The sequence below is a fragment of the Trichosurus vulpecula genome, chromosome 1 (assembly GCF_011100635.1).
Source record: "Trichosurus vulpecula isolate mTriVul1 chromosome 1, mTriVul1.pri, whole genome shotgun sequence".
In the NCBI taxonomy this organism is placed as follows: Eukaryota; Metazoa; Chordata; class Mammalia; order Diprotodontia; family Phalangeridae; genus Trichosurus; species Trichosurus vulpecula.
Window position 1 is genome coordinate 28,761,545 of NC_050573.1, and position 24,674 is coordinate 28,786,218.

At 37.7% G+C, this 24,674-nt stretch overlaps 1 protein-coding gene across 3 annotated transcripts in view; it reads left to right on the forward strand.

Moving 5' to 3' along the window:
* The window catches only part of MED13L (mediator complex subunit 13L), a 388,748-nt gene that overhangs the window by 216,755 nt on the left and 147,319 nt on the right, over positions 1 to 24,674 (forward strand). For all 3 annotated transcript variants that reach the window (XM_036755938.1, XM_036755952.1, XM_036755945.1), the window contains exon 4: positions 16,099 to 16,182. In XM_036755938.1, coding sequence (XP_036611833.1) covers positions 16,099 to 16,182 — 84 coding nt within the window. The remainder of the gene's footprint in view (positions 1 to 16,098; positions 16,183 to 24,674) is intronic.

Consider the following 24,674-nt stretch of genomic DNA (forward strand, 5'->3'; position numbering starts at 1 on the left):
TCACAGGGGATGTGTTTGTTATTTAAGGGAACGGACTTTTTAGGTACACTTACACATAATCTATATGCAAATGATGCTGCTAATGACAAATGATTCTTAGTGTTTATTAAGGTCCAGTAGGAACTATCCTTGCAAACAGCAGTAAGTTACTATATATACTTGAGAGAATATGTTTGTACATATATGTGTATGTGTGTGCATATTAAATAATTGATACTTATCACTAATTAAAATTTAATGTCCTTCTTAGTTCAAATTAATGGGGATTTATTTTATTCTTATGCTTTTCTTCTCAGTTGTAAAATTTCTTATTTCAAGGGTAATGCCTGCACCCAGCTATTTATTCAGCAGCACAGATGGAATGCTAGACAAAGATATGAGTTCTAGTTCCATGTTTCAAGTGCTTTGCAAATTTTATAGCACTAGTTTTTCTAGTTACTCAACTGTTTGGGGTTTTTTGTACTTTAAAAATTGTACTTTTGTACTTTTAAAAAAATTTAAAATTAGAGTTAAAATTTTAAATTTAAAAATTTTAAAAAAAATTTAAAAATTAGCTCATTGTTATCCTCACAACAGCCCTGGGAGATTGTGCTATTAACAATTTCATTTTACATATTAAGAAATTGAGGCAGAGAGATGTTAATTAATCTGCCATGGGCCACATAGCTAGTGTCAGGTTTAACTCTTGACTTCCATCCGCCATACCACCTACGTGCCTTCACATATTACCTAATATTTTTTTAGCCATTTCCTAATAAGTGGGCACCCCTTAGTTTTGCAGTTTTTTGCAACTGTGGAAAGAGGTGCTATAAATATTTTTATGTATACCTATGTTCCTTTAATCTTTATTTTCTGTTAATTTGTCTACCTCTGTGAACTTAATGGTGTATATAGGAACTGTTCTTCTCCCAGTAAAACATGAGCTTCCTAAAGGAAAGAACTTACTTATCTTTTGTAGCCATAGTATTTAGTACAATTCCTGGTACACAGTAAGGGCTTAATAAATGGCTTGTAAATGTGCATTAATTTGAATTATTTCATTATTCAGTACTTAGTAGATGTAAGGCAGCGTGGTACTGAATAGTTCAGGATCATGTGACATGCTTTTTCATTGGAACTTGTCAGCTCTGCATAATTATGCTCTGGGTAAAATAGACTTTTATGCTGTCATTCCTAGCTCATTGTACTTGTTATAATATTCCAAGATAGACAGACACACACACACACACACACACACGCTTCACCAGTGTCAAAGAAGCATTCAGGAACTGCTGGTGATAAGTTTCCAGGAAGTCATTCAGAAGCTCATTTTGCCATTAAAAAAAAACTCTTGTTGCCATGATTTGAGATACATGTGGTGACATGAAAATCATGAGCTAGTTGGAGATCTTTGCCATGCTATGACCTGTCTGGGCAGGCATGATTATCTTGACTTGGCTTATGGGTATGAAAACACTTTTATTTCTAAGTTCCTTTAAAACCAACCAAACAACCTGGTTTGTTTTCCCTGGCGATATTTCCAAAGAAATATCTTTGTTCCTTAAAATGTAAGTCATTAATTCCTGCAACCCATGAAAAAAAATAGCGTTTGAAGTTCATAAGAGACAAAATCGAAGAAAGGAGTCATTAATCAAAGTCCCTAGCCTCACTAAATAAATGTGACTAGGGAGGGGAACTGGTGATTGTAAGGTAAGAAGGTAAACATAATTTGCCTTCATGAGACTTGCTGAGAGTTAGAACTGGAATCCAGCACTGGAAGAATCACAGAGGAGGTACCTTAGAGGCCAATAACTCCAGCCTCCTAAGCTTTTTACAAAAGAGGAAACTTATTCCCAGGGTCACACAGCTAGTACAGCTAGGTGGGATTTAAACCCTGATCTTCTGGGCGTTCAAAGCCATACGTGATCTAGCCTCTTCCTGCCTTTCCATTCTTAGACCTCCCTCCCCACCACTCACTCCCTGATGCGGTGACTCTGGCCTCCTGGTTGTTCCACAAAGACCCTCCATCCCTCATCTCTCATCATTTTCTCTGGCTTTTTCTTATACCTGGAACATTTTTTCTCTTCATCTCTGCCCTCTGGGTTCCTTTAAATTCCAACTAAAATCACATGTTTTACAGGAAGCCTTTCCCAACCCTTCTTAATGTTAGTACTTTCCCTCTGTTGACCTTTTCCTGATGGCAAGAACTGCCTTTCACCTCTCTTTGTATCCTCAGTTCTTCAAAGTGCTTGGCACATAGTAGACTCTTAGTAAATGTTGATTGATTCTTTACTCCTAGTCCAATGTATTACCCAATAGAATGGATAAAAGTTGATAGGAAGAACATTACATCTTAAGTTTTAATCATGTGAAAAAATGTGGAAACCTCAAAGGGGGAAGTGTAGTAGGGAGAAAGAGAATGATACTGTCATCCTAGTCTGCTTTGGAAACTGAACGGGAAGAAGAAACACATCAGTTTATGAAAATCAGAAACATAGTCCAGTGGCATAATAAAATAGTACTAGAGAACTTCCTTGATTCAGACATTTGCTGGGACTCTCTCTTTGCCATGATCAAAACAGCTAATGCTTTCTTGACTTACCTTAACAATTTCATCCTTTGTTGATAAAATAATGAAGGAAACTGCTATTCTGTATCTTTTTTTCTAGGAAGAAGTGGTTACTGGGACAAAATGATGGGAATCTTATGGGGAAGAGACAACTCCAGTGTTAGAATTTGTAGTTAGTCATGGTTTGACTGGTACCCTAGATTTTGGAAGAACAGATTTCAAAGGATTCATAGAAAAGATCTCATGTCTTAAATTTTTGTAAGGGAAGTCAGCCTTTGTGGTAAGGGAAGAATTAGAGACAAAAAAGTGCTCATGAGGAAGAAATGGAAGGGTTGTGGAGACACGGGCAATATAAGAGCCAACATGGTGGTAATTAAGCCATGTGAAGAAGAACACAGTTCATAGATAATGGATGCAGGAGCACACTGTAGTCCTTTCAGAATAATGTCAGAGGGGCTGTCTCAGAACAAGATCAGTCTGGCAAGAAAAGCTAAAGACAACACAAAACCTTTTAAAACTCCATTGAGGATACCAGGAGAATCGAAGAAAGGAGAGGACCAAGGTCATGCTTGCATAGGGTAGATGGAATAATTTTTGATGACTTAACCAAACCAGAGCCACTCAGTTCTTATTTTCTTTCTGTTTTCTTTGAGGAGCAGAATGATCTTTGGACCAGAAAGGATGGGGGAAAAATGGTTAATTGCAAGCTCTTCCCAAGATAAATAGGGAGAGTGCCTGACTGACTTGATGGGTTCGAAGGCACAAGGGTAGAATTAACGACATCTTTGGTTACTGAAAGAATGGGCAGATATGACTGGTGAGCCATTGTCATAGAAAACAGTAGAGGTGTTGCAGGATTGGAAAAGGGCAAGTTTCTCAATAAAGAGAATGCTAACTGTAGGCCAATGAGCTTGACTTCAATTCCTGACATAATTCTCCCATTTTATTCCTCCTGCTCTGACTTCAGTTTTCATCCTAAACAGTTTTGATATTACTATTGATGGATCTACAATGGAGCAGATCCTTGTCTGTCTTGTGTGACTGTGATCCGTGTCCTCCCACATGTTAGCCACAGGCTATCTGCCCAGGACTCACTCATTTCTGAAAATACAGATATCACAGTGAATTGTACATAGTTTATTCTTCATTCATACCATTCAGCCCATGCTTTTTACTCACATTTCTTTGTCATCTTTTAACCTACTTCTTGATAATTCCTTTGCTGGGATTAAGTCTGCTCATGTCTACTGTTCACCTCCTGATTTGCTTTTGAGCGATGCTCATTTTCAGTTCACGAAAAATGTAATGTGCTGTCATTCTTAGCTATACAAAAACCCAATAGAGTTTTAGTATTAAAAACATAGGCTTTTGTTTTTCAAAGGAAAAAGTATACTTCAGCCCAGATTTTCAACTGAGATCTTCCTGACTGTGCTTGCCTACTACTGTGGAAGTAATTTCTTTATCAACTGTTTATGCATTGTTATGCTATTTATTGGCACCTTTAGAGCAAAGATCAAATTAATCCAAAGAAAAAGAATAAAAATCACAAAATTATATGTGCAATTAAGCTACCCTGAACTACTTAAAGAATTTCTTTCAAATAAAATTCTAAGACAAAGTTTCCAGGTATTAATATATCAATTTATTAACTAGGTGAGCCACAGTAATCCTTAAATTGATGGTTAGTGGTTTCTCTTGGTAATCAAAGACTAAGATGTAGGGTCTTGGATCATCTTAAATGCTCCAATGTCTTCCTGACAGCACATTATTGGGACTTCCCTTGACAAGAGAATGACAACCCTGGTGTATATTTAATGAGGAGGTGAGCTAAGAGTTCTCAGCCGCTCCCTATTATCATATCACTGGGAAGGGGGTTGGTTATCTGAGAAATGAGGCTTAATCTTTTGGACCTGTTTTGGACCTGAAGAACTCAGGAAGACCTGAGTTCAAATGTGTCCTCAGATACTTACTGCTATGTGACACTAGACAAGTCACTTAACCATTTGCCTCAGTTTCCTCATCTGTCAAATGAGCTGTAGAGGGAAATGGCAAACCACTCCAGGATCTTTGCCAAGAAAACCCCAAGTGGGTCATGGAGAGTCAGGCAGGACCGAAACACCTCAAAAACAACGTGAGTTTTGAGCTCCCTCTAGCAATCTGGACCCTGACAGGCTCTCTTTGGTTTTATTTCTCCTTCAAAATCCAGGCCACTGCAAGCTCATCCTCCTCCACCTTCTCCATCCGGGTCCTATTGACAGATCAAACCAGTACTAGTTACCAGTTGAGTAAGGACCAACCCAACCTGACTAAGGAGCTGATGCCTTGGGGGCTAAAATTAATCACATTATTCAGTTATGCCCTTCAGAGAATGGGTAGTCTTTCAGGAGTGAGGTCTTGACAGCAATAGGAGGAAAAAGGATGGATCACAAATTAATAATTGAATATTAAAATAATAGCATAATATTAATTTCCTTCAAAGTTATAGGTGATAAAAATGGAATGTAGATAGAGCTGTTATGCAACAATTTCACATAGAAGTTTAGCCATTGTAAATCAGTGTCTAATGTCCATTGTAAATCAGAGTCCAAATGACTTAAGATCTGGAAATACTTTACTCATTTGCCGAGGGAGAGGTGATAACACTGGTGTTTAACAGTGTTTCAAGGAAACACTTGGTATAGAATATAAGTTAATTCGTAAAGTTTTTAGAAGAAAGATGGTGGGAAGATAATGTGCAGTAGTCCCTCATAACTAGTGAGAAGTAGTGGCAGTCTAAAGAAAGCTTTCTAAGAGGCCAAACAAAGTAAATTCATCCTAAGGACTTTAAAGGATGAAACTGGAAGGAGGGCAACAAACAAATGAAAGATGGAAAAGATCTGCAAAGATGTTTATAAAAAAATTTTCACTTTCATTAAGGAAACCACCCCGTCTGCACTTTAATGTTGTGGTTTGGGGGTGCTGGGAACCCTGAAATGCAAGGGTAAAGTGCACGGGTCTGCCTTGAAAGAATTCAACCACTCAAGCCTTCTTTCGAGTAGCTAGTTTATTGTAACACCAATAGAAGTGGGCTAGACTCTTAGTGACTCTGTGCATTTGTGATGCCAATACAAGTGATCCAGATTTTAAAAATCTGAGCATTTGATGAAGATGAGACTGATATTTTTATACAGATAGACTGTGGGAAGATCTGGTTCGGATCTAGGAGTTGCTTTCAAAGACATGGTGTTCTCCTTTTGGGGGTTCAGATCCCATCCCCATCAGTGTCAAAGTTCCATAGGTACTTCTTGAAGAAGTCAAAATGGCACTTAATTTTTACAAATGACAAAATAGCCGGATTAAACCAAATAAATAGAAGTTTATGCTAGAGACAACACTATTTTGGGTAAGATGGATTGATTCTCAAATAAAGGGAGAAAACAAAGACATGAGGGGGGTGGGCCCACCTCCACCTGACCCTAGCACCCTTTGGACCTTATTCCATAAGATATCTTCCTTTATGTAATTGCTAGCTCATGTTGACCTTCTTATGTTTCTCCTGACTCCTGTGTTTGTATTTCAGAATTTCACACCTCTAATCTTTTCATGAGGAATGTTTGTGGGGTATTTTACGGAAGGGACATTTTCCCACTGTAGGTTTTCATTTAGTTTTCCTGGATGAGTCATTGTTGGTTGCAAGCCTATAACTTTTGCTTTCTGGAAATAGTGTTCTAAGCACTCCACTCCTTTTGAGTGGTGGCTGCTAATCATGTGATCCTGATTTTGGCTCCTCAGTACTGAGTTCTTTCTTTCTTTCTGGCTGCTTGTACTAATTTTTTTTTTTTTTTGCTTTGATCTGGAAGGCTCTGTATCTCAGTGATAATATGCCTAGAAGTTTTCATTTGGGGGTTTCTTTCAGGAGGAAACCAGTGAGATCTTTTTTATTTTTACTTTGCCTTTTGATTCTAAGAGCTCTGGACAGTTTTCTTTTAAGATTTCTAGGTTCTCTTTTTATAATGGCTGTCAAGTAGTCCAATGATTCTTAAATTTTCTCTCCTCGATCAGTTTTCCAAGTGCCTTGGAATACCTTATATATGTATTTTCTGCTATTTTTTTTTTAGTCTTTTAATTGTGTTTTAGTATTTCTTGTCCCAGAGAATCATTAGAATCATTTTTTTTTCATAATTTCTAATTTTCAGGGAGTTTTTTCCTCCTTTGGCAAGGTTTTGTACCTCTTGTTCTCAGTTTATTCTCTTTCCTGATCTTCCCCATTTATTCAAGTAGTCTCATTCAATTTATAATATCATTTTTAGCTTTTTTAAAACTCTATCTCTTCTAGAAGTTCTGGCTGGACTTGTGGCAAAGCTGTGTTTTTATTTGAGGCTTTTTTAATAAATGTTTTGGTATCATTCTCCTATTCACCGTTTATGTCTTGAGTGCCTTCGTCACCATAATAGGTCTTTATGGTGAGATTCTTTTTTTGTTTGTTTGTTTGGTTATTCTCCTAGCCTACTTCTTGGCTTCAATCTTTGTTATGTCTTGAAATGTTTGAATTTAGCTTTTGTCTTCATGGGTTGGCTGCTGCTTTCTTGGGGGCAATTTCATATATTTCATACCAGAGACCTGCCACCTTTCAGGGCTCCTCAGGTGGTCTGAGTTAGGGCAAAGACTCACAGCCCTCCAGATCTGAGCTCTGGAAATTCCTGACCTGGGTTTGGGTATGAGCAGTCTTCCTGAGAGCTTACTTTTGGGTGGAAGTTCTAGTAGACTGGTACTGCCCTCAGCCACTATCAGTTGTCTAGAAAGCTCTTCCGGTTTAGAATGCCAGAATTGCAGGCTCCCTATTGGTCTGAGATATCTGCCCTAGTTATCCTGTTGCAGGCTTTGGATTGGAGTGGAGGATGGAAGCAACACTTTGTCTTAGGATCAGAGCCTCAAAACTGCTGTTTGCTTCTGAACTTGCTCATTTGTCAGCACATAGTCAAAGTGCCATCATTCTTCACCCCTAGGCATACTTTCCCTCCTTGGTCCTCTTGGATTTGTCACCCAGAACTGGGCAGAGACCAACAGTGCTGTCAGTTGATATCTGGTTCTGCATTCGGCACAGGGTCAGGGTCCTCATGTTTTCTTATTCTTATTCTCTATGGCTTCCCGTGATTTTTTTCCCCCAGGATTTCATGGTCATTCCCGGGTCTGGTGTGAATTCTAGCTCTTTACAAATGACTTTTTGTTGGAGCAAGGCTGCACTTCCTCCTACTCTGTTGTCTCGGCTCCTCCCCTTCAAGAAAAAGGATTTCCAAGAAAGGCTAGGACACTTGCTTGGCATCTTGGCGTGATGATAACTGACACCAGAAAGCAAGTATAGCTGCCGAATCCTTATTTTGGTCCTGTTTATCTGCTGAGGAGAGTATCCTTTGAACTGGATGTCGTAGACCGAAAATGACTTAACAGGGAGCAGATACCCAAGATAAGAAATGAGATTTTAAGAGCACATCTAAAAATTCTGGAAAAAAATTCTATTGTTGATCATTAAAAAACAAGTTAGCCAATATCTAAAAAAGGAAGTGTTAATTACAAATATCTAACATGGTTTCATCAGGTTATATCTTTCTAACCTTGTTTCTGTTTCACAAGTTTAAGTTGGTTTTAAATTTCAGAAGGGCAGTCATATGGAGAGTGGATTCAATTTGTTCTCTTTTGAACCAGTTTGCAGAATCTAGTAAGAGGTCGAAGTTGCCCAGAGGCCAGTTTAGGCTATGTATGAAGGGAAATTTCCTAACAATTAGAGCTACCCCAGAATTCACTAGGCTGCCACAAAGGTCGTCCCTTCTCCACCTTGAAGGTCTAGCTGAGGTTAGATAATTATTCATGCAGTAAGTTGTGGATCCTTTTCATGTATGGCCTAGACTAGATGGCTGCTTGGGACCCTTAATGTTCAAAATCTCAGGTTCCATTATTAGCTTTAACTTTTGCCTTTTGTGTATTTTTGAGAACTGGTTGAGGAGCCATAAATAATTGGAGGTCTTCTCCTCAACCTCTTACATCATGGAAAACCTAACCCAACCTCAAAATTGCTATCTGTCCTAAGTATACTCATTGTACTTTCTAGCCTATCATATTGAGAAATGACCAAAAAAGATTATTATGATACCTTTGAGGAATCGTTCCTTATATTTGCCAATGGCTTTAGAATCAGAAAGCAAAGATTATCCAAATGCTGTTTAGAGCCATTTGACATTTTGTCATAGAATTATGGGCAAGAGGAGTATTAGTTCTCATTTTACCATTTAATGATGTTGTGAGATTAAAAAATAGTAATTTTTTCTTTGTCACAGGTATGGTCTTCTGTAAGTCAAATGATCAAGTATTGTGCTAATGTGCGAAAGCATTGTGCTAAAACAAATGATCAGGACTGTGCCAATAAGCCTGGGGGTATAGAGAAAGGCAGAACAATCCCTGCTCCCAAGCAGTTCACGTTTTAATGGAAGAGACAGTGTGCAAAAAAACATGTGCATACAAGAGACATACAAGACAAATTGGAGATAATCAATAGAGAGAGGGCAGTTAATATTGAGTGGGAATAGGGAAGGCTTCCTGTAGAAGGTGGTATTTTAGCTGGGGCTTAAAGAAAGCCAGGAAAGAGATGTGGAGAGAGAGCATTCCATGCATGGGAGACCGCCTGTAAAAATGTATGGAGTCCTCAGATGGCTTTTCTTGTTTGATGAAAAGCAAAGAGGCCTGGATTGTAGAGTATATATATGGGGAATAAATTTTTAAAAGCCTGGAAAGTTAAGAAGATTTTTAAATGCCATGCAAAGGATTTTATATTTGATCCTGGTGATAAAAGGTAGCCACTGAAATGTATTCAATAAAGAGGTAACATGCTTGGTCAATTTGAGAGCAGAGTAGAAGATTGACCAGAGAGGAGGGAGTCGTGATAGGAACCTTTTATAATAGTCTTGGAATGTGGTGATGGAAGTCTCCATTATAGTGGTAGCATTGTTAGAGGAGAGAAGGAGGTGTACACGAGAGGTGTCATAAAGGTAAAATTGAAAGTCTTTGGGAATAGATTGGATATGGATGATGAGGAAAAGTAAGGAACTGAGAATGACACCCTTAGGGTGTCTTAGGGACTGGGAGGATAGTGGTACCCTTGATAGGAACATTAGGAAAAAGGGAGGTTTTGGGGAAAGATAATGACTTAAATTTTGGACATTTTGAGATGTTGATGTGTCCAGTTTGAAATGTCCAGTAGATTGGAGATGTGATTACAGATCAGGAGAGAGGTATGGCTGGATAAGTAAATCTGGTAATCATCTGATTGAGATGGTAATTGAATCCATGGAAGATGATAAAAGCATCAAGAGCAATAATATAGAAGGAGAAGAGAAGGGGGTCCAGAACAAAGTCCTGGTGTTCACCCACAGTGGCCATGACTTGTGTAAATATCCATCATAGGAGACTATGAAGTTATGGTCAATAATAGTGTCATGAAAACTTAGAAACAAGTAAGAGAGTATCAAGGAGAGGAGGGTGGTTGACCATGTCATAGGCTGCACAGAAGTCAAGAACAAACATTATTGTATTTAGGACATTTTGTGAATGTGGAATCATTTAATGAACTCTTAAAATAATTTTACATTAAAAAATGAAATTGTCATATAATATTAACAACAATGTCAGGTTTGGGCGTGGGGGATTTCTAAGTTGAAATCTAGAATTATGGCGACCCATTTTTCATCAATATATCTTTAGGTAGTCCTTACTGATTTCTATATTTAGGAAAATTAAAATATTAATTTGAAGTGATATTTAAGTAGCTGACTTTTTGTTGCTAGTTCTTTTCCTTGGCAGATTTAATGTCAATTTATGTACTTTATTGCTCCTCAAATAAAATTGGGGAGAGAGCAAGAAAATCTTTGATGCCCTTCAAATGTTAGAAAGTTGTGGAAATTTCACAGTATGAAGCTTCATTTTGACATATATGTATGTGTCTTACACACACACACACACACACATACACACACACACACACACACACACACACACACTTAGGCACATATGCTTCAGTGATTCTTTGATCTAATTGATATGGATATTACCTCCAGTGGTATCAGTTACATCTCATTGATGTTTTCTCCTTCTTTAGGATTCCTGTCCATGCACGCTTTCCTCTCGATTCTCCCCAGAGGTCTTCTCCTTGGTCCTTTTACATTTTGTGCTTCCCTCTGCATGTCTGGTGCTATGTATGTAACTCACCCACTTCTTTTCTGAGCATACATTTTCTTGAGGCTATTTTTTCTACTACTTGTTGAAATATGGGTCATTGTTAGAAATATGCTGTAGCTTACTTGTAACCACCAGTGCTTCTCTCTGATGTCCTTTGGATGTCCCACACCTTGAATTCTTGAGCAATTGTAGTATTGCAGGAATCACTTTCATATAGCATTACTGGGAGAATGTTTATGTTAGGATTGTTTTTTGCCTGGGGTGCAGCTTGTAATCATTGAAAGCACTGTGTAAATTGCCAAATGAAATCCTGCCTGCTGTGTTCTCCTATTAAATCCTGGTCCTAACTGCAGTGCTGGTCTCAGATAAGTGCACAACTATACTAACTCAAAGAACTCTCTCTTGGCATTCTCATCAGCTTCTGTGGGTTCAATTATCATCTCAAAGTAGATGATTCCCAAAGCTTTGTAACTGTATACCTAGCCCTGTTCTGTCTGCTGGGCTTTACTCCCACATGACCGCCTGCTTTCTGGACATCTCTATTTGAATGACCTATCCATTTGGACTGAGTCCAAAATGGAAGGCATTATTCCGTCTCCCCCACCACTTACAGAAACTCATTCATCTACCATTTCATAATTTTGTTGAGGGTTCCACTATCTCTGTAATCATCCAGTTTCAAGTCCTGGAGTCATTCTTAACTATTTCCTCTTTTCCCCCAGGTCCCCACCTCCATATGCAAATTAATTACCCATTCCTATTGATTTTTACCTCCTTAACATATCTTGTACCTCACGTTCTCTACCGACACTCCCTTTCTGTAACTCACCTTTTCATTAGACTGCAGTGGCATTTGTCTCCCTGGCCTCCAGGCTCACTTCTCTCCTATCTTTTGTTCCCACAGCTGCCAAACTGGTATTCCAAAAACATGGTGCTACCCCCTGTGCCACCCATCCTTTCTTTTAGCATCTCTCTATCACCTCTGTGAATAAAATCCACCTTCCTCAGTCTGGCAGTAAAACTCTGCCCAAGCTGCCTCCCACCTCACTTCATAGTTTTGTTTCATATTATTCCCATTCACACATTCTCCATTCCAGCCAAGCTCCTACTCACTGTTGCCTCAACTTGCCATTCCTTCTCCCAATGTATCCCCTCTCTCCTCATCTCTGCTTGTTAGGGTCTTTAGCTTCTATCCAGTCTCACCTCCCATGCCATCTACTAGACGAAGCCTCCTTGTGTTCTCCTATTTGCTGATGTTCTTTTCCTCCTCCAGTTATATATGTTTATTTTTCTTGTATAAATGTTCTATTTCCCCAGTAGAATGTAAGCTCTCTGAGAGCAGGGACTGGGTTTCATTTTGTTTTTCTGTCTCAGTGCCTCCTTAGAGCCCCTTATTAGGGTGAAATGAATGACTGGGCTTTCCTAAGGATACGCTTCTGGGCCATAGGCATTTTCCATCTTTTTCATTTTTACTTTATGGAGTAATATGGAGTATTACTCTCTTGAGTAATAACACATGTTAGTTAGGAGCTAGCACAGTGCCATCTCCAAAAGGGAGCAGTTAGAGAATTTTACCGTCTCTAGAGAATCCATCCTCCTTTTGGTCTTTGCACATCCATGACTTGCAGGGACCAGACACCCTCCTGTCTTCTCTCCTTTTCATTTTACATTGAAAAGAGTTTTCTCTAGTTGTGTTTTTCAAAGACTCTTGTGTGAATTTAACATGTGTACAAGGGCCTCTTTATTGGAGAATATTAAGCCTGGTTGTTGTTCTACCAGGTCTACTAGGAAGTGTATGAGTCAGGACTTGTTTTTGACTTGTTTTCATCATCATTTCTTTAGTATCATGTATGAACCTTTCACTAGTTTCGGTATCTTCTCTTCTTAAGTTGTCTTTGTAGAACTCTCCCTCTAATACAAGGAATATTTACGAACTCTTAAAAAAAACAAACAAACGAAAAAAATCCCACTGTAGAATGTCAACAACCACTTAAGAATTTGTGCCATGTAAGAGAAGCACAAATGAAAACAATACCAGGAATTTACCTCACACCCTGGAAAATCACGAAGAGGACAAAGTATTGAGCAGTCAAAATTGGAGGGGCAGGGTGGGAGTGATGGGTTGCAAATGGCTTGAAGATATTTTTGGGTAAAGATAATGAGTTCCTTTGAACCTGCTGAGTTTGAGAGGCCTATGGGATCGTCCCTTTGAAAATTCTAATAGGTATTTAGTGATATAGAGCTGGAGCTTAAGAGAGAACCGAGGGTTTTTTTATGAGTATGGCATAGTCTGTACAGTAATCATAATTAAATTTATGGTAACTAATGAGGTCACTAAGAAAAAACATCATGGAAAACCCATGGTGTGGGACCTGTGCATAAATGACTCTGCAAAGGAGGCTGAGGAAGGGCAGCCAGTCTGATAGAAAGATAATTGAGGAAATAATGTCACAAAACTTAGAGAGGAGTGATCCTCCAGCAGGAGCAGTCTCAAATGCTGTTGAGAGGTCAGAAAGCAGCTAGACTGAGAAGAGTCCAGCAGATGGAGCGTGTGAGAGAGCACTGGCCACTTTGGGGAAAGCAGATTCTTTTAAGCGTTGAGACAAAAGTCAGCATAGATTTTAAGGGATTGAGAAGCAAGTGAGAGGAGAGGAAGTGGATGGAACAGTTGTAGTCATTCAGAGGAAGAGGGAGACAGGAAATGGAATATTGGGGATGGGGAATGGCCAGATTGGAGAACGTACCAAAAGGAATAATGCAGGAGCAGTCTGGAAAGAAGATTGTGAAGGACTTTAAATGTAATACTGGAGATCTTGTTATTAAACCTTGAGGCACCAGAGAGTCACTGGAGCTTCATGAACAGAGGAGTGATGTGGTCATATTTGTTTTAAGAGGGAAGGGAAGGAAGGAAGTAATCACTTACCTAGTCTGGTGCCTGCTATGTGCCAGGCACTGTGCAAGGTGATACATTTCTAGTAACGTCACAGATCATAAGAGATAACATTATAAAAGTTATCTCATTAACCCTCACAACAACTCTGTGGGATAGATACTGTTAGTACAACCATTTTACAGTTGAGGAGACTCGAGCAAATTGTGTGACCGAGCGTGAGGATCTGAGGTGATGTTTGATTTCAGGTCTTGACTCTAGGCTCATTGCTCTGTCTATTGTGCCACCTAGCTGGCTCTCAAAATCACCTTTGATCCTCGCAACAACTCTGGGAGGTCCATTTCACAGTTGAGGTCACTGAGGTAAACAGGGTCACAAAGCAAGAAAGTGTCTGAGGCAGGATTTGAAATCAGGTCTTCCTGACTTGAGGCCAAATGCTCCATATACATATGCCACCTAGCTCCCTCTAATAATCACATTTGATTTTAAGAATATTAATTCGGTAGCTGGGTATGGAGAGGAAAGATTGGTGACAGGAAGACCTGCTACTAATAGGTTGGTATGGTGATAGAAGTGAGAGATGTGATGCAGAGCTTGAAATGGAATGATGAGTGGAGAGATCTATGAGATAGATTTTCAAGACTTGGCAACAGATTGAATAAAGGGGTGTCAGATATTGAAGAGTTGAGATAAATCTGAGGTTGTAAACCTGTGTGATTGGAAGAATGGTGGTATCCTTGACAAACTGGGAAGTTGGGGTAGAGAATACTTGTGTGTATGTGTGTATATATGTATGTATGTATGTATGTATGTATGTGTGTATGCATGTATGTATGTGTAGTACCAAAGTTAGTGTGGGACATTTTAAAGTTGAGATGCCTGTGGGACATTCAGATGGAGATTTCCAGTAATCATGAGTTGGATGTAGGGCTTGGATTTCTGTAGAACTTGGTCTGGACCTTTCCTGTGTTCATATTACATTCTACAAGCTGTATTCCCCCCAAATAAATCTTCCTGTCTTTCCCTGCCTTCCCCCTTGCCCTCTCCCCTGCCCTGTTCTAACCCCCCCCCCCCCCCCCCCCCGGTAAACTTCCTTTGGGCATTAATTAGGTTATTTTTCTTCTTTTCTTCCTTAGTCTCCCTAGCACAGGGCCCTGCACATGGTAAGCACTTAATACATGTTTGTTGGATTGAACACAATAGTTTGTTTCTTGTCTTCCTTCCACCTCAGAGAAATCCACTCATAATACACAGACCTGTCAGTAAGTGACAAATCTATATATCATCAGTAAAACCATCACTTCATCACTACATCAGACTTTCAGAGTTCAGATTCAAGGATCAGTAACTGCCATTGCTGGTTTGTGGAATAGTGAGAATACCCTTTTGTTGACATTTCTAGGCAAAGAAATGGGATCTACAGTGTCCACATGTACGGAACCTCAGATTGTATTATTGGCATTTCCCTGCTGTGTCCTTGGCTGCTCTCAGGTTTCTGATGTGAAATCAGAAATCAGCATTTGTGATTTTTATTAGTTGTAGTGTGGCAATGGTTCCCAAACATCTTTCACACATGTACTGTATGGTCGTATTAGATTTAATTTTATGCTTTCCTGTTTTCCCAGGATAGTCACCCTTTCACTCATGTCGCCCTTTCTGTAAACTCTTGAGCTTCCATATTAATTCATAATTTATTCTTTCTGTGATCTTATTTAGTCAATGGTTCTTTTGGGTGTTGCTCTATAGAATCTGCAAGGGAATGGAATATTTTAGATGCTTAAGTATCACTAGACAACAGTGTTGCATAACCTTGAAATCTTAACATTGAATAGTTCATATACTAACTGAAATGGTAAAATAAAATCTCTGAGCCAGTGACTAAAATATCTAATGGTTTCCAAGTTTTATTCCTTCATCCCTCCATGTTGTTTCATCTACACATGTACTTTAATGCAAAAATCAATTAGTATGTATTAACATCATATATAACAAAATAGATTGGATCACTTTGAGAGATTCTCATTGTTTTGGACAAGTATAAGTTCTATTGAAATTTAGTCACTTTTGAAATGATGAAGTCAGTGTGGTATTTAACTGTCTTCCATTTTATGGCCTCTGCCTGCCTCTCTTTCTCTCTCTCTCTCTCTCTCTCTCTCTCTCTCTCTCTCTCTCTCTCTCCCCCCCCCCCATCTGTCTTTTTATTTATTTGTGCTTTTCCTTATTTGTTTTATATTTTTCCTATGAAAAGGATATAGTGGCACTTTACATTCCCTCAGAATTGCCCAGTAGATGCATTAAAAAATGAGTGGTAGCCATCTTGCCGTAAGGAGTGATCTGAGTCAGTTTGCTGAGTTAATTGTTCTTTCCACAATCTATCTTTCTTTATTGAAGGGCTTTAGAAGTGGTTATTTATTATTGAAACCATAAAAAAAACATCATTCTTGATTGTTTGTAGGTGCCTGATGGATAAAAACTTTGTCAGGATTGGTAAATGGTTCGTTCGGCCCTATGAAAAGGATGAGAAGCCAGTCAACAAAAGGTTAGTAATATGTTTTTCTTAGAAGGCTGGGCCTGTCTGTTGGTTTTTGTTTCTTTCCTCTATCCATACCAGTCTGTGGAAAAGAACTTATTTATTCTCAATTAGCCTCAACATCTTTGGGGCGTGACAGTGTATTTCAAGGTCCTGCATTGGGCCAGAAACGTGAGGTCAAATGATTGTTATTATTCTGCATTGGGCTAGAAACGTGAAGTCCAATGATTGTTGTGATACCTGTGTCCAAGACATTGATTACTAACCTTTGTGGAACTGGAAAATACCTTTGATTTTCTCCAAAAATTGCTAGTACATGATGCATAGTGTTTTCTTTCTGCTTTAGTTTTTAATTTGAATGAATTTCAAAATGCTAATAATATTGGTAAAGCAAGTATTGATATGATTAAAAAAAGCTAAGTTGTAGCAAAATGGTGATTATTAATTATGTCTCTAAATTGTCAGCCCCTTTAGCCATCATAAGTGTGATGTAACTGATTTGTTGATACCAGCAATTAAAATTTGATCAAATCTAAATTTATGAGAAGAATTATTTGAAATTAGAATCTGAATTAAGATGAAGGAGGGAATTAATAGGAGGCAGGAGATGGACTGCTCATTTCAGGATACAGGAAATCAGTCAGTTTGGCTTAAATGTAGAGTGTACAAAGGGTATGAAATAAGCCTGGAAAGTTGGAAGCCAGATTGTGACAGGCTTTAAATACTAAGGTGAAAATTTTGTGTTATCCTCAAGGCAATAGGAAGCTACCAAAGGTTATTTAGGAGAGAAGTGACATAGACTTGTGGTTCAGGAAGATTATTTTGACAACTATGTGAGGGATGAATTAGAGGGGAGAGAAACTGGATGCAGGAAAACCAATTTGGTTACTTCCACGTATTTGCTCTGGGATGGAAAAAAACTGCTCACTATAGGTGCAAAATCATTATTTTTTTTAGAACAGTTTTCTTTTAAGCATTTTCAGAATGCTATATGTGAAAGAATACCTTTTTCTTAAAACATAAAATGTTATACTGAGTCACAGAATTTATGTTTAAAAGCGACCTCAGGAACCACCCATTGCACCCCATAAAACTGACCAGAGGCCTCAGCCCTTCCTCGGGGGAAACCTTCTGGTTAATTTAGCCACTCATCCTACTCAGAGATGGCTCAACGTGGGAGGATATTTTGGAATGGCCTTTCTAGATGAAAGAAGAAATTGTGGTAGAATATGAATGTATTTCCTCCTTTTTATTATACTTTTATATTTAAAAGTATCAAATAGTACCAATGAGCATATTGGTGAAAAAGGTTTATATATTATATTTGACTTATAAAGATAGAATTCTGGTGTAGAGGAATTAAGATTTTCCAATATATGAAATTTGAAGCAATGAAAGAATTCTTACTTGAAGTATCATGTGTTTACAAGGATAATATTTGAACAAAAAATAGTGTATAGTAGTTGAGAAGAAAGTAGAATTACCTTTTAGGTCCACAAAATGATAGTATTTTTATAATTATTTCTTTTCCAACATTAGTTTTCATTATATTAAAAAAAATAAAAAGACTCTTGAGGAAATCCTAAAGAGATATTTAAATAATGATTCTTTCATTTCTTTGTAGAAAAAAAGGTTTTCTTCTTTGGCAATGTCAAATCCTAAAGCCATTTAAAATTTTAAAAAGCACATGTATTCAAGAAATACTTCCTGAAAAACAAACATATATCCATTTAATATGCAATTTAGAAAGTACTATAATTCACGAGAGGTTCTAGCGCTAAAAAAAGAATCGTTGTGGGGCAGCTAGGTGGCACAGTGAGTTGAGCACTGGCCTGGGAGTCAGAAGGACCTGAGTTCAAATCCAGCCTCAGACATTTGACACATGTACTAGCTGTGTGACCTTGGGCAAGTCACTTAACCCCAATTGCCCTGCCAAAAACAATAAAACAAAACTTTGTATAAAGTGTGCTTGAAATATTAGTGAGGGTCATTATTTGAATCATAAAATTTATAGTTCCTGTTTTGTCTTTTACTTTTGCTTTAAAAAAAGTTACTTTATGTTGACTCACCATCATTGCCTTAACAGGAGGGATTTTTAAAAAATAAATCCTTCTTGGACAGCAGGTGGTATAAAAACTGATTCAGTATAAGTATCATCTTGCCTAATGTTTTTGGAATTATCTTTCTAGTCTTGTTTAGGGAAAAAAATGATCCTATTTTAATTTTTTACTGTAGATTTGGCTCAAAGAAGGTGGTATTTTAGTAATTACTCACTACTCAGTTATCCATTTTGAAATATTCTGATCACTTTTATTGACATGCTCCTTTAGATGATAAATATACCAATTGCCCCAATATAGTTTTGCTATTTTTCTTGGATTTTTAGTGGATATTTTTCTAATTAGCTTATAAATTTCTTTAGTTCAGGGCATTATATCTTTTATCCCCTGTTTATACCTTTAAACAGAACTTAGGCCGCTACTTTAATTATTGATAACTGTTGGCTTTAATAAGTGAATTTTCTTTAAAATAAAAACCTTGAGAAACCCGTTAGTTTTAAAGGACTTTAACAGTTTCTCAAAAATGGATTATCTTGTGACTGTTACAGTTTTTTGCACAGAAAAGAGACTTTTCTCATTGAAAAAACCAGGACAACCAAAGGCAATGTTTTGCTCAAATAACAAAGAATATCACTCTGGGATTTGTTTTTCCTGTGTCATTAATGAGCTATAAGCTGCAGGGTAATTTTTTTCCCTATCAGTCATCTGAAATTTGATAAGCTGATAGACACTGAGCTTCTGGGTACATCCCTCCTTTACTTCTTACTACTTGTTGGCTCCTGTTCTTGTAAACTCCTGCTTTTTTCATATCACTCAGCACCTCAAGCAAAATAATAGTAATAAAGATATTTTTCTTTTTCTGGATTAATTAGAATATGCATCTCCTAAGTTAGGAATCCACTTCTACTAAGGTGTTTTGTACCTGCTCTGCTATGACCATCCTAGTTCTGAGACAGTGAGAGATTAGGTACTTGCCCAGGGTCATATAGCCATAATATCTCTGAAACAGGACTCTCATGTCTTTTTTTAGACTTTGTTTTATTAAAATTTTCAGTTCCATGCTTTATCCCCCTTTCTCTTCCCTCCCACCTTCTTGAGAAGGCAGTCAATTTTATATAGATTATGAATGTGTGGTCAGGCAAAACATTTCCATATTAGCAAAGTTGCAAAAGAACATTCAGACCAAAAAACCCAGGAATAATAAAGTGAAAAAAAGTAAGCTTCCATCTGCATTCAGATTCCATCAATTCTTTCTCTGGATTAGACAGCATTTTCTCATTGTATGTCCTTTAGAATTGTCTTGGATCATTGTATTGCTGAGAATAGTTAAATCATTCACAATCATCAAACAATATTGTTGTTACTGTGTACCGTGTTCTCCTGGCTCTGCCTATTTCACTTTACATCAGTTCATATGTCTTCCCAGATTTTCTGAGAGCATCCTGCCCATCATTTCTTATAGCACAATCGTATTCTATCTTAATCTTATACTACAGCTTGTTTAGCCATTTCTCAATGGGTGGACATCCCACCACAAAGAGCTGCTGTTAAATGTTTTTGTACATATAGTTCCTTTTCCTTTGCTCTCTTTCAGGTACAGACCTAGTACAGACTAGTATTGCTCGGTTAAAGGGTATGCATAGTATGTCTTTGGGCATAGTTCCAAATTGCTTTCCAGAATGGTTTGATCAGTTCACAACTCCTCCAATGGTACATTATAGTGTCCCAATTTTCCCACACCTTTTTCAGCATTCATCATTTTCTTTTTCTGTCATGTTAACCAATCTAATAGGTGTGAGATGGTACCTCAGAGTTGTTTTAATTTGCATTTATCTATTCAACAATGATTTAGAACATTTTTTTCATATGGTTGTAGATAGCTTTGGTTGCTTCTTCTAACACCTGCCTGTTGAATTCATGTCTTGACACCAAGGCCAGCTGTATAGTCACTACTTCATGTTGCTTTTCTGATACTTTATGATTCACAAAGCATTGTGCCAATGTCAAAAGGCAAAACCATCGAGGTATATTTTTTCCTCCTTTATAATGAAGTGTAAGGTTGAGGATCAGGGAGGATCTTCACACAACCCTATGAAGTTTGTATTCTCCCAGTTTTACAGATGAGGAAAGTGAATTTCCAACAGGTTAACTCCCTTCCAAGGTTCACACAGCTAATAATGAAGTTCGAAGCCTGGACTTGAACATGGGTACTCTGACGCCAAATCCCCTTTCCTCCATCTTATACCAACCTTCATGGCTTTCTACTTCTTTAAGGCCAATTCATAACTTCACTCTAGGTTATCTTTACACACTTCTCCTCCTTACTCACCTACACGTAGTATTCACTGTGGTCTCTCTGTTTACTCATTGTGTGTTATGTGTTGCAGCCTTCCTTTCCTGTTTCTAATGCTGACTGATTTGCAAATACCCATCTATCTCCTTTTAATCTTGCAAATCTTACCAATTCTTGGTTTTACCTCACTTTTTACCATCTTGGTGAAGTGTTTCATCATTTTTATTGGCTGTAGCATATTTTTGACTGTTGACTTTTACAAATCAATATGTTATTCTGTTTAACACTATCTTTTTAACATTTTGTAATTCGTTCACGTCTGCAAGCTCTCTCTTTACAACAGAATGTAACCTCTGCAGAGGATGTGAATAGGTCATATTACCTTGCTGTCTCCCAGTGCTTAAACTCAGACTTGAAGTTAGCAGACACCTAAGCCCTGTTCAGGCCTTTGACATGTATAGTTGAATGACCTTAATTAAGTCAGTTAGACTTTCGGATCCTCAGTTTCTTCAGCTGTAAAATGTTGACAGTAGTTGTGGTAAGCCTTTTTTCATACGGTTGTTGTGAGGATCAAATAGAATAATGGATATAAATTACTTTCTAAAGTTTGAAGTGCTGTTTGAGCAGCAGGCATCATAGAAGGGGGTTGGGTAGTCAGTGTTAGAATAAATGTTGGTGAATGTTAGAATATAAATGCAAAAGTACATCCCAGACTTAGTGGCCTCTTTTCAGAATAACTTTTTAAAACCAAATAGTTTAAATATAGTTTGTTTTAATTTTAAAATCGCCGCGATTCCTTAATGCACCATTCCATCTGTAGCTTTTGTATATCAACAAGGGACATATCCCTGCAAATCTAATCATTTTAGGAAGCTAACATTTTTGTAGCTGAAGCACATTACATGTGGAAGGCTTTTTATTTATTCAAGTATGAGTGGTTGGATACTTCAAGTCTTTGCTGTGGGTACAGCATTCCTTGCTTGTAAATATACTTTACCCCAGAGATGGTAAGTTGTTCCTTGAATTACTGGATCATGAATGGCAGTTCTAATGGCAGAAATAACCCCCACACATTTTGTGATCACCTTATAGAAAGAAGGAATGTCCAGTTGGTTGTAGAAGAGCCTAGAGGGAGCAGTGCACAACATTTGAAAGCTATCTAATTTACTGTTAGAATAGAACAGCATTGTTTATAGTGTATTCTCTGATACTTTCTGTGAAACGAAATAAAAGGGCATCATAGTGTGATATTTACTGGATAGGTTCTATCTGTGTTCACACATTAATTTAGCCTTGAGAATGATATGTAATTCTAGACCAAAATAGACTTGAGAATGGAAGTTATAAATTTGGCTGTTGACTCTTACTAGCTTCTCCTGTGGAATTTTATGATTTGTTTCAAAGGTCTTTAAATCATCATATCAATTTTAGTTTCCCCCCAAACTTTGTTGTCTGTCTCTGTTTGTCTCTCTTCTCTCTTTTTTTCTTTTTCTCTTTATGTTGAGTCAGGTCTTGACATGAATGACATTTTAAGATTGTAATTTAAGCTTCATGGCAGAGAATTTGTCCTTTTCCTTGAAATGTATGAAACTTACTTGTGCCAATGTCAAAAGGCAAAACCATCGAGGTATATTTTTTCCTCCTTTATAATGAAGTGTAAGGTTGAGGATCAGGGAGGAGGCTCTCAGTTTTGATTTCCATTCCTGCTACTGATTTGCTTATTGTACCTTAGCATCTCCATTGTGAAATTACATAACATACTGTGATTACTTTCCTTAGAGAAATATTAGGGGCATTAGAATTTGCCACAACCACACCTTGATCAAGTCATCAAGGAGCACTTAAGTGCAAGGCATTTATTGTTGTTATAAGGCACACTTACGTGCTGGGGATACAAAGAAAGACCCAAAGGAAAACAGAACACCAAGGCCTGCCTTCAAGGAGCTCCCAGTCCAATCAAGGGAGACAACATGCAAACATCTTTATACACAGGAGAAATACAGGATAAATTGGAGATAATCTCCAAGGAATGCACAGAGGTTAAGGAGGGTGAAAAAAGCTTTCTGTGGAATATTGGACTTTGGCTGAAACTTGAAGAAAGCCAGGGAAGCCAGGAGGGAGAGAAATGTAGGCATGGAGGGATGTTTGGAGTTAGGAGATAGAGAACCTTATGGGAGGAACAGTAGGGAAGCTAGTGTCACTGGATCAGAGAGATAGATCCCCAGGATAGATCCCACATTCTTAGGCATGAAAATTTAATAGCCTTTTAGGGGTTGGCCTGGTCCTGCATATCAAGAGGTAATTAATCTCTCCTTGTGCTTAGTGATTCGTGCCTGTACCTATTAAACCCGGAGCCTAAGCTAACCACATATTTATTTTTTTAAAGGGAATAAATATGTTGCATAGAGGAATAGATAGATGTATCATTACCAAGACTTTCAATTATTTACTCTCCTGATTGTTCTGGTTGACTTCCCTTGATAGTAAATTGTACATATTTAGAAGTATAGGATACTTAGTCAATTTTGACTCTTGGTTGTAGTCTACTGGTCTGAAAATGAAGTGCTGAACTCGTTAGCTTAATTAATCACATTACTTTTAGAGCTGGTATAATACATCTGTTAAGAGGATTCTTTGTCGTGTGTGTGTGTGTGTGTGTGTGTGTGTGTGTGTGTGTGTGTGTGTGTTTACCTCCTATTGGCAATCTGGTGAAGCAAGAAAAATATGAATGAACCTAAATTTATTGCTTAACAAGATAAGCTTTAGCTCTATTAGAACATTTTAAATCAATGACATAGTCTTAAATATAGGAACATAATTCAAAGATAGCATCATATATCACTTTTACTTTTTCAGAGCATTTGATATTATCATCTAAACAAAATCTCTGCATATTATAAGCAGTAATTTATGGAATAGCATATTAACTGATAGTTTCCCTGAAAATTCATTCCTCTTATCTAGACTTAATCACTATGTCAGATTTAGTTCTTAGTTCTTTAGTTCTCATGTGTTTTTTTTTTTGTTTTTGTTTTTTGCTTTACAAAAACATTATTAAAAGGAGGAAGAAATTGTGGTGTTGTGGTGTTCACAAGTTCACTAATGCACATAAAAGCTTCTTTGACTCTTGGTGATTTGGTCTCATCTTCAGAAGAGCATTTTCTGTATCCTCAGAAGGGTCATTTGGGTGTGGTACATGTAGGAAGGTTGCCACAACAGATGTCCTCTGTTATATTGCATCCATTCCTAGGTATACAACCTTTTTTTTTAAAAAAAAAAAGATTATTTGTTTTAAAAAAGATTATTCTGACATGTAGAACATACGCATGTATCTTTTTACCTTGCTTCTTTTTCCTGCCTTCCCTCATTGTGAAATGAGAAATAAAAAGTATTTCCCTCAAATAATTGTGCCTTTTTTCCCCTTCATTTTTTTCCTGCTCTAATACATCAGTCAGTTTGTGACTCAAAGCAGAATGATCTAAGTCAGAATCCTTGCCAGGTAGAGAAGAAAGAAATGTTAGGAAAGCTGCATATCAACTCACTTTGTATGAATCAGTCCAGAATTTTTGATGTCCCTACTCTGTGCCAGGCACTGTGCTAGTCACCAATGAGAAGAAGACAAAAGGAAACAGTCTCGAGGAGCTTCCGTTCTATTGGGTGACCTAACATATACATATATGCCAACTAGACACTGAGTCAGTGCAAGGTTTTTTGGGTAACTTTAGGTGCTGCTGTTTACCATTCTATAACTCTATCATAATGATTATACTTTTATAATTGGAAGAGCAACTTAATCATTACTGATGACCTTGGAGAGAAAATATGAGAGGAGGTGAAAAAGGGAATTATTATTAAAAAGGCGGATAACCTGTCAGATACGTATCTATCTATAGTTTTTTTCCAGTTCTATTGCTAAATACCACAGGACTATGTTTCAATTATTAAACCACTGGTCATTAGTCTTTTATTTTGAGTTAGGTGTTAAATCACACTAAGGCCTCCTTGGATGCTTTATTAAGCAGTGGAAGGTTCATCAGTCTCAAATGCCATCCCAGAAGAGCGTAAGCTCTACAGAGTCTACCATGCTGGAAAGACTGGCCTTACTGTTCAGGCAGTACATGGTGACTGCTCTCTGAGGACCACCAGCC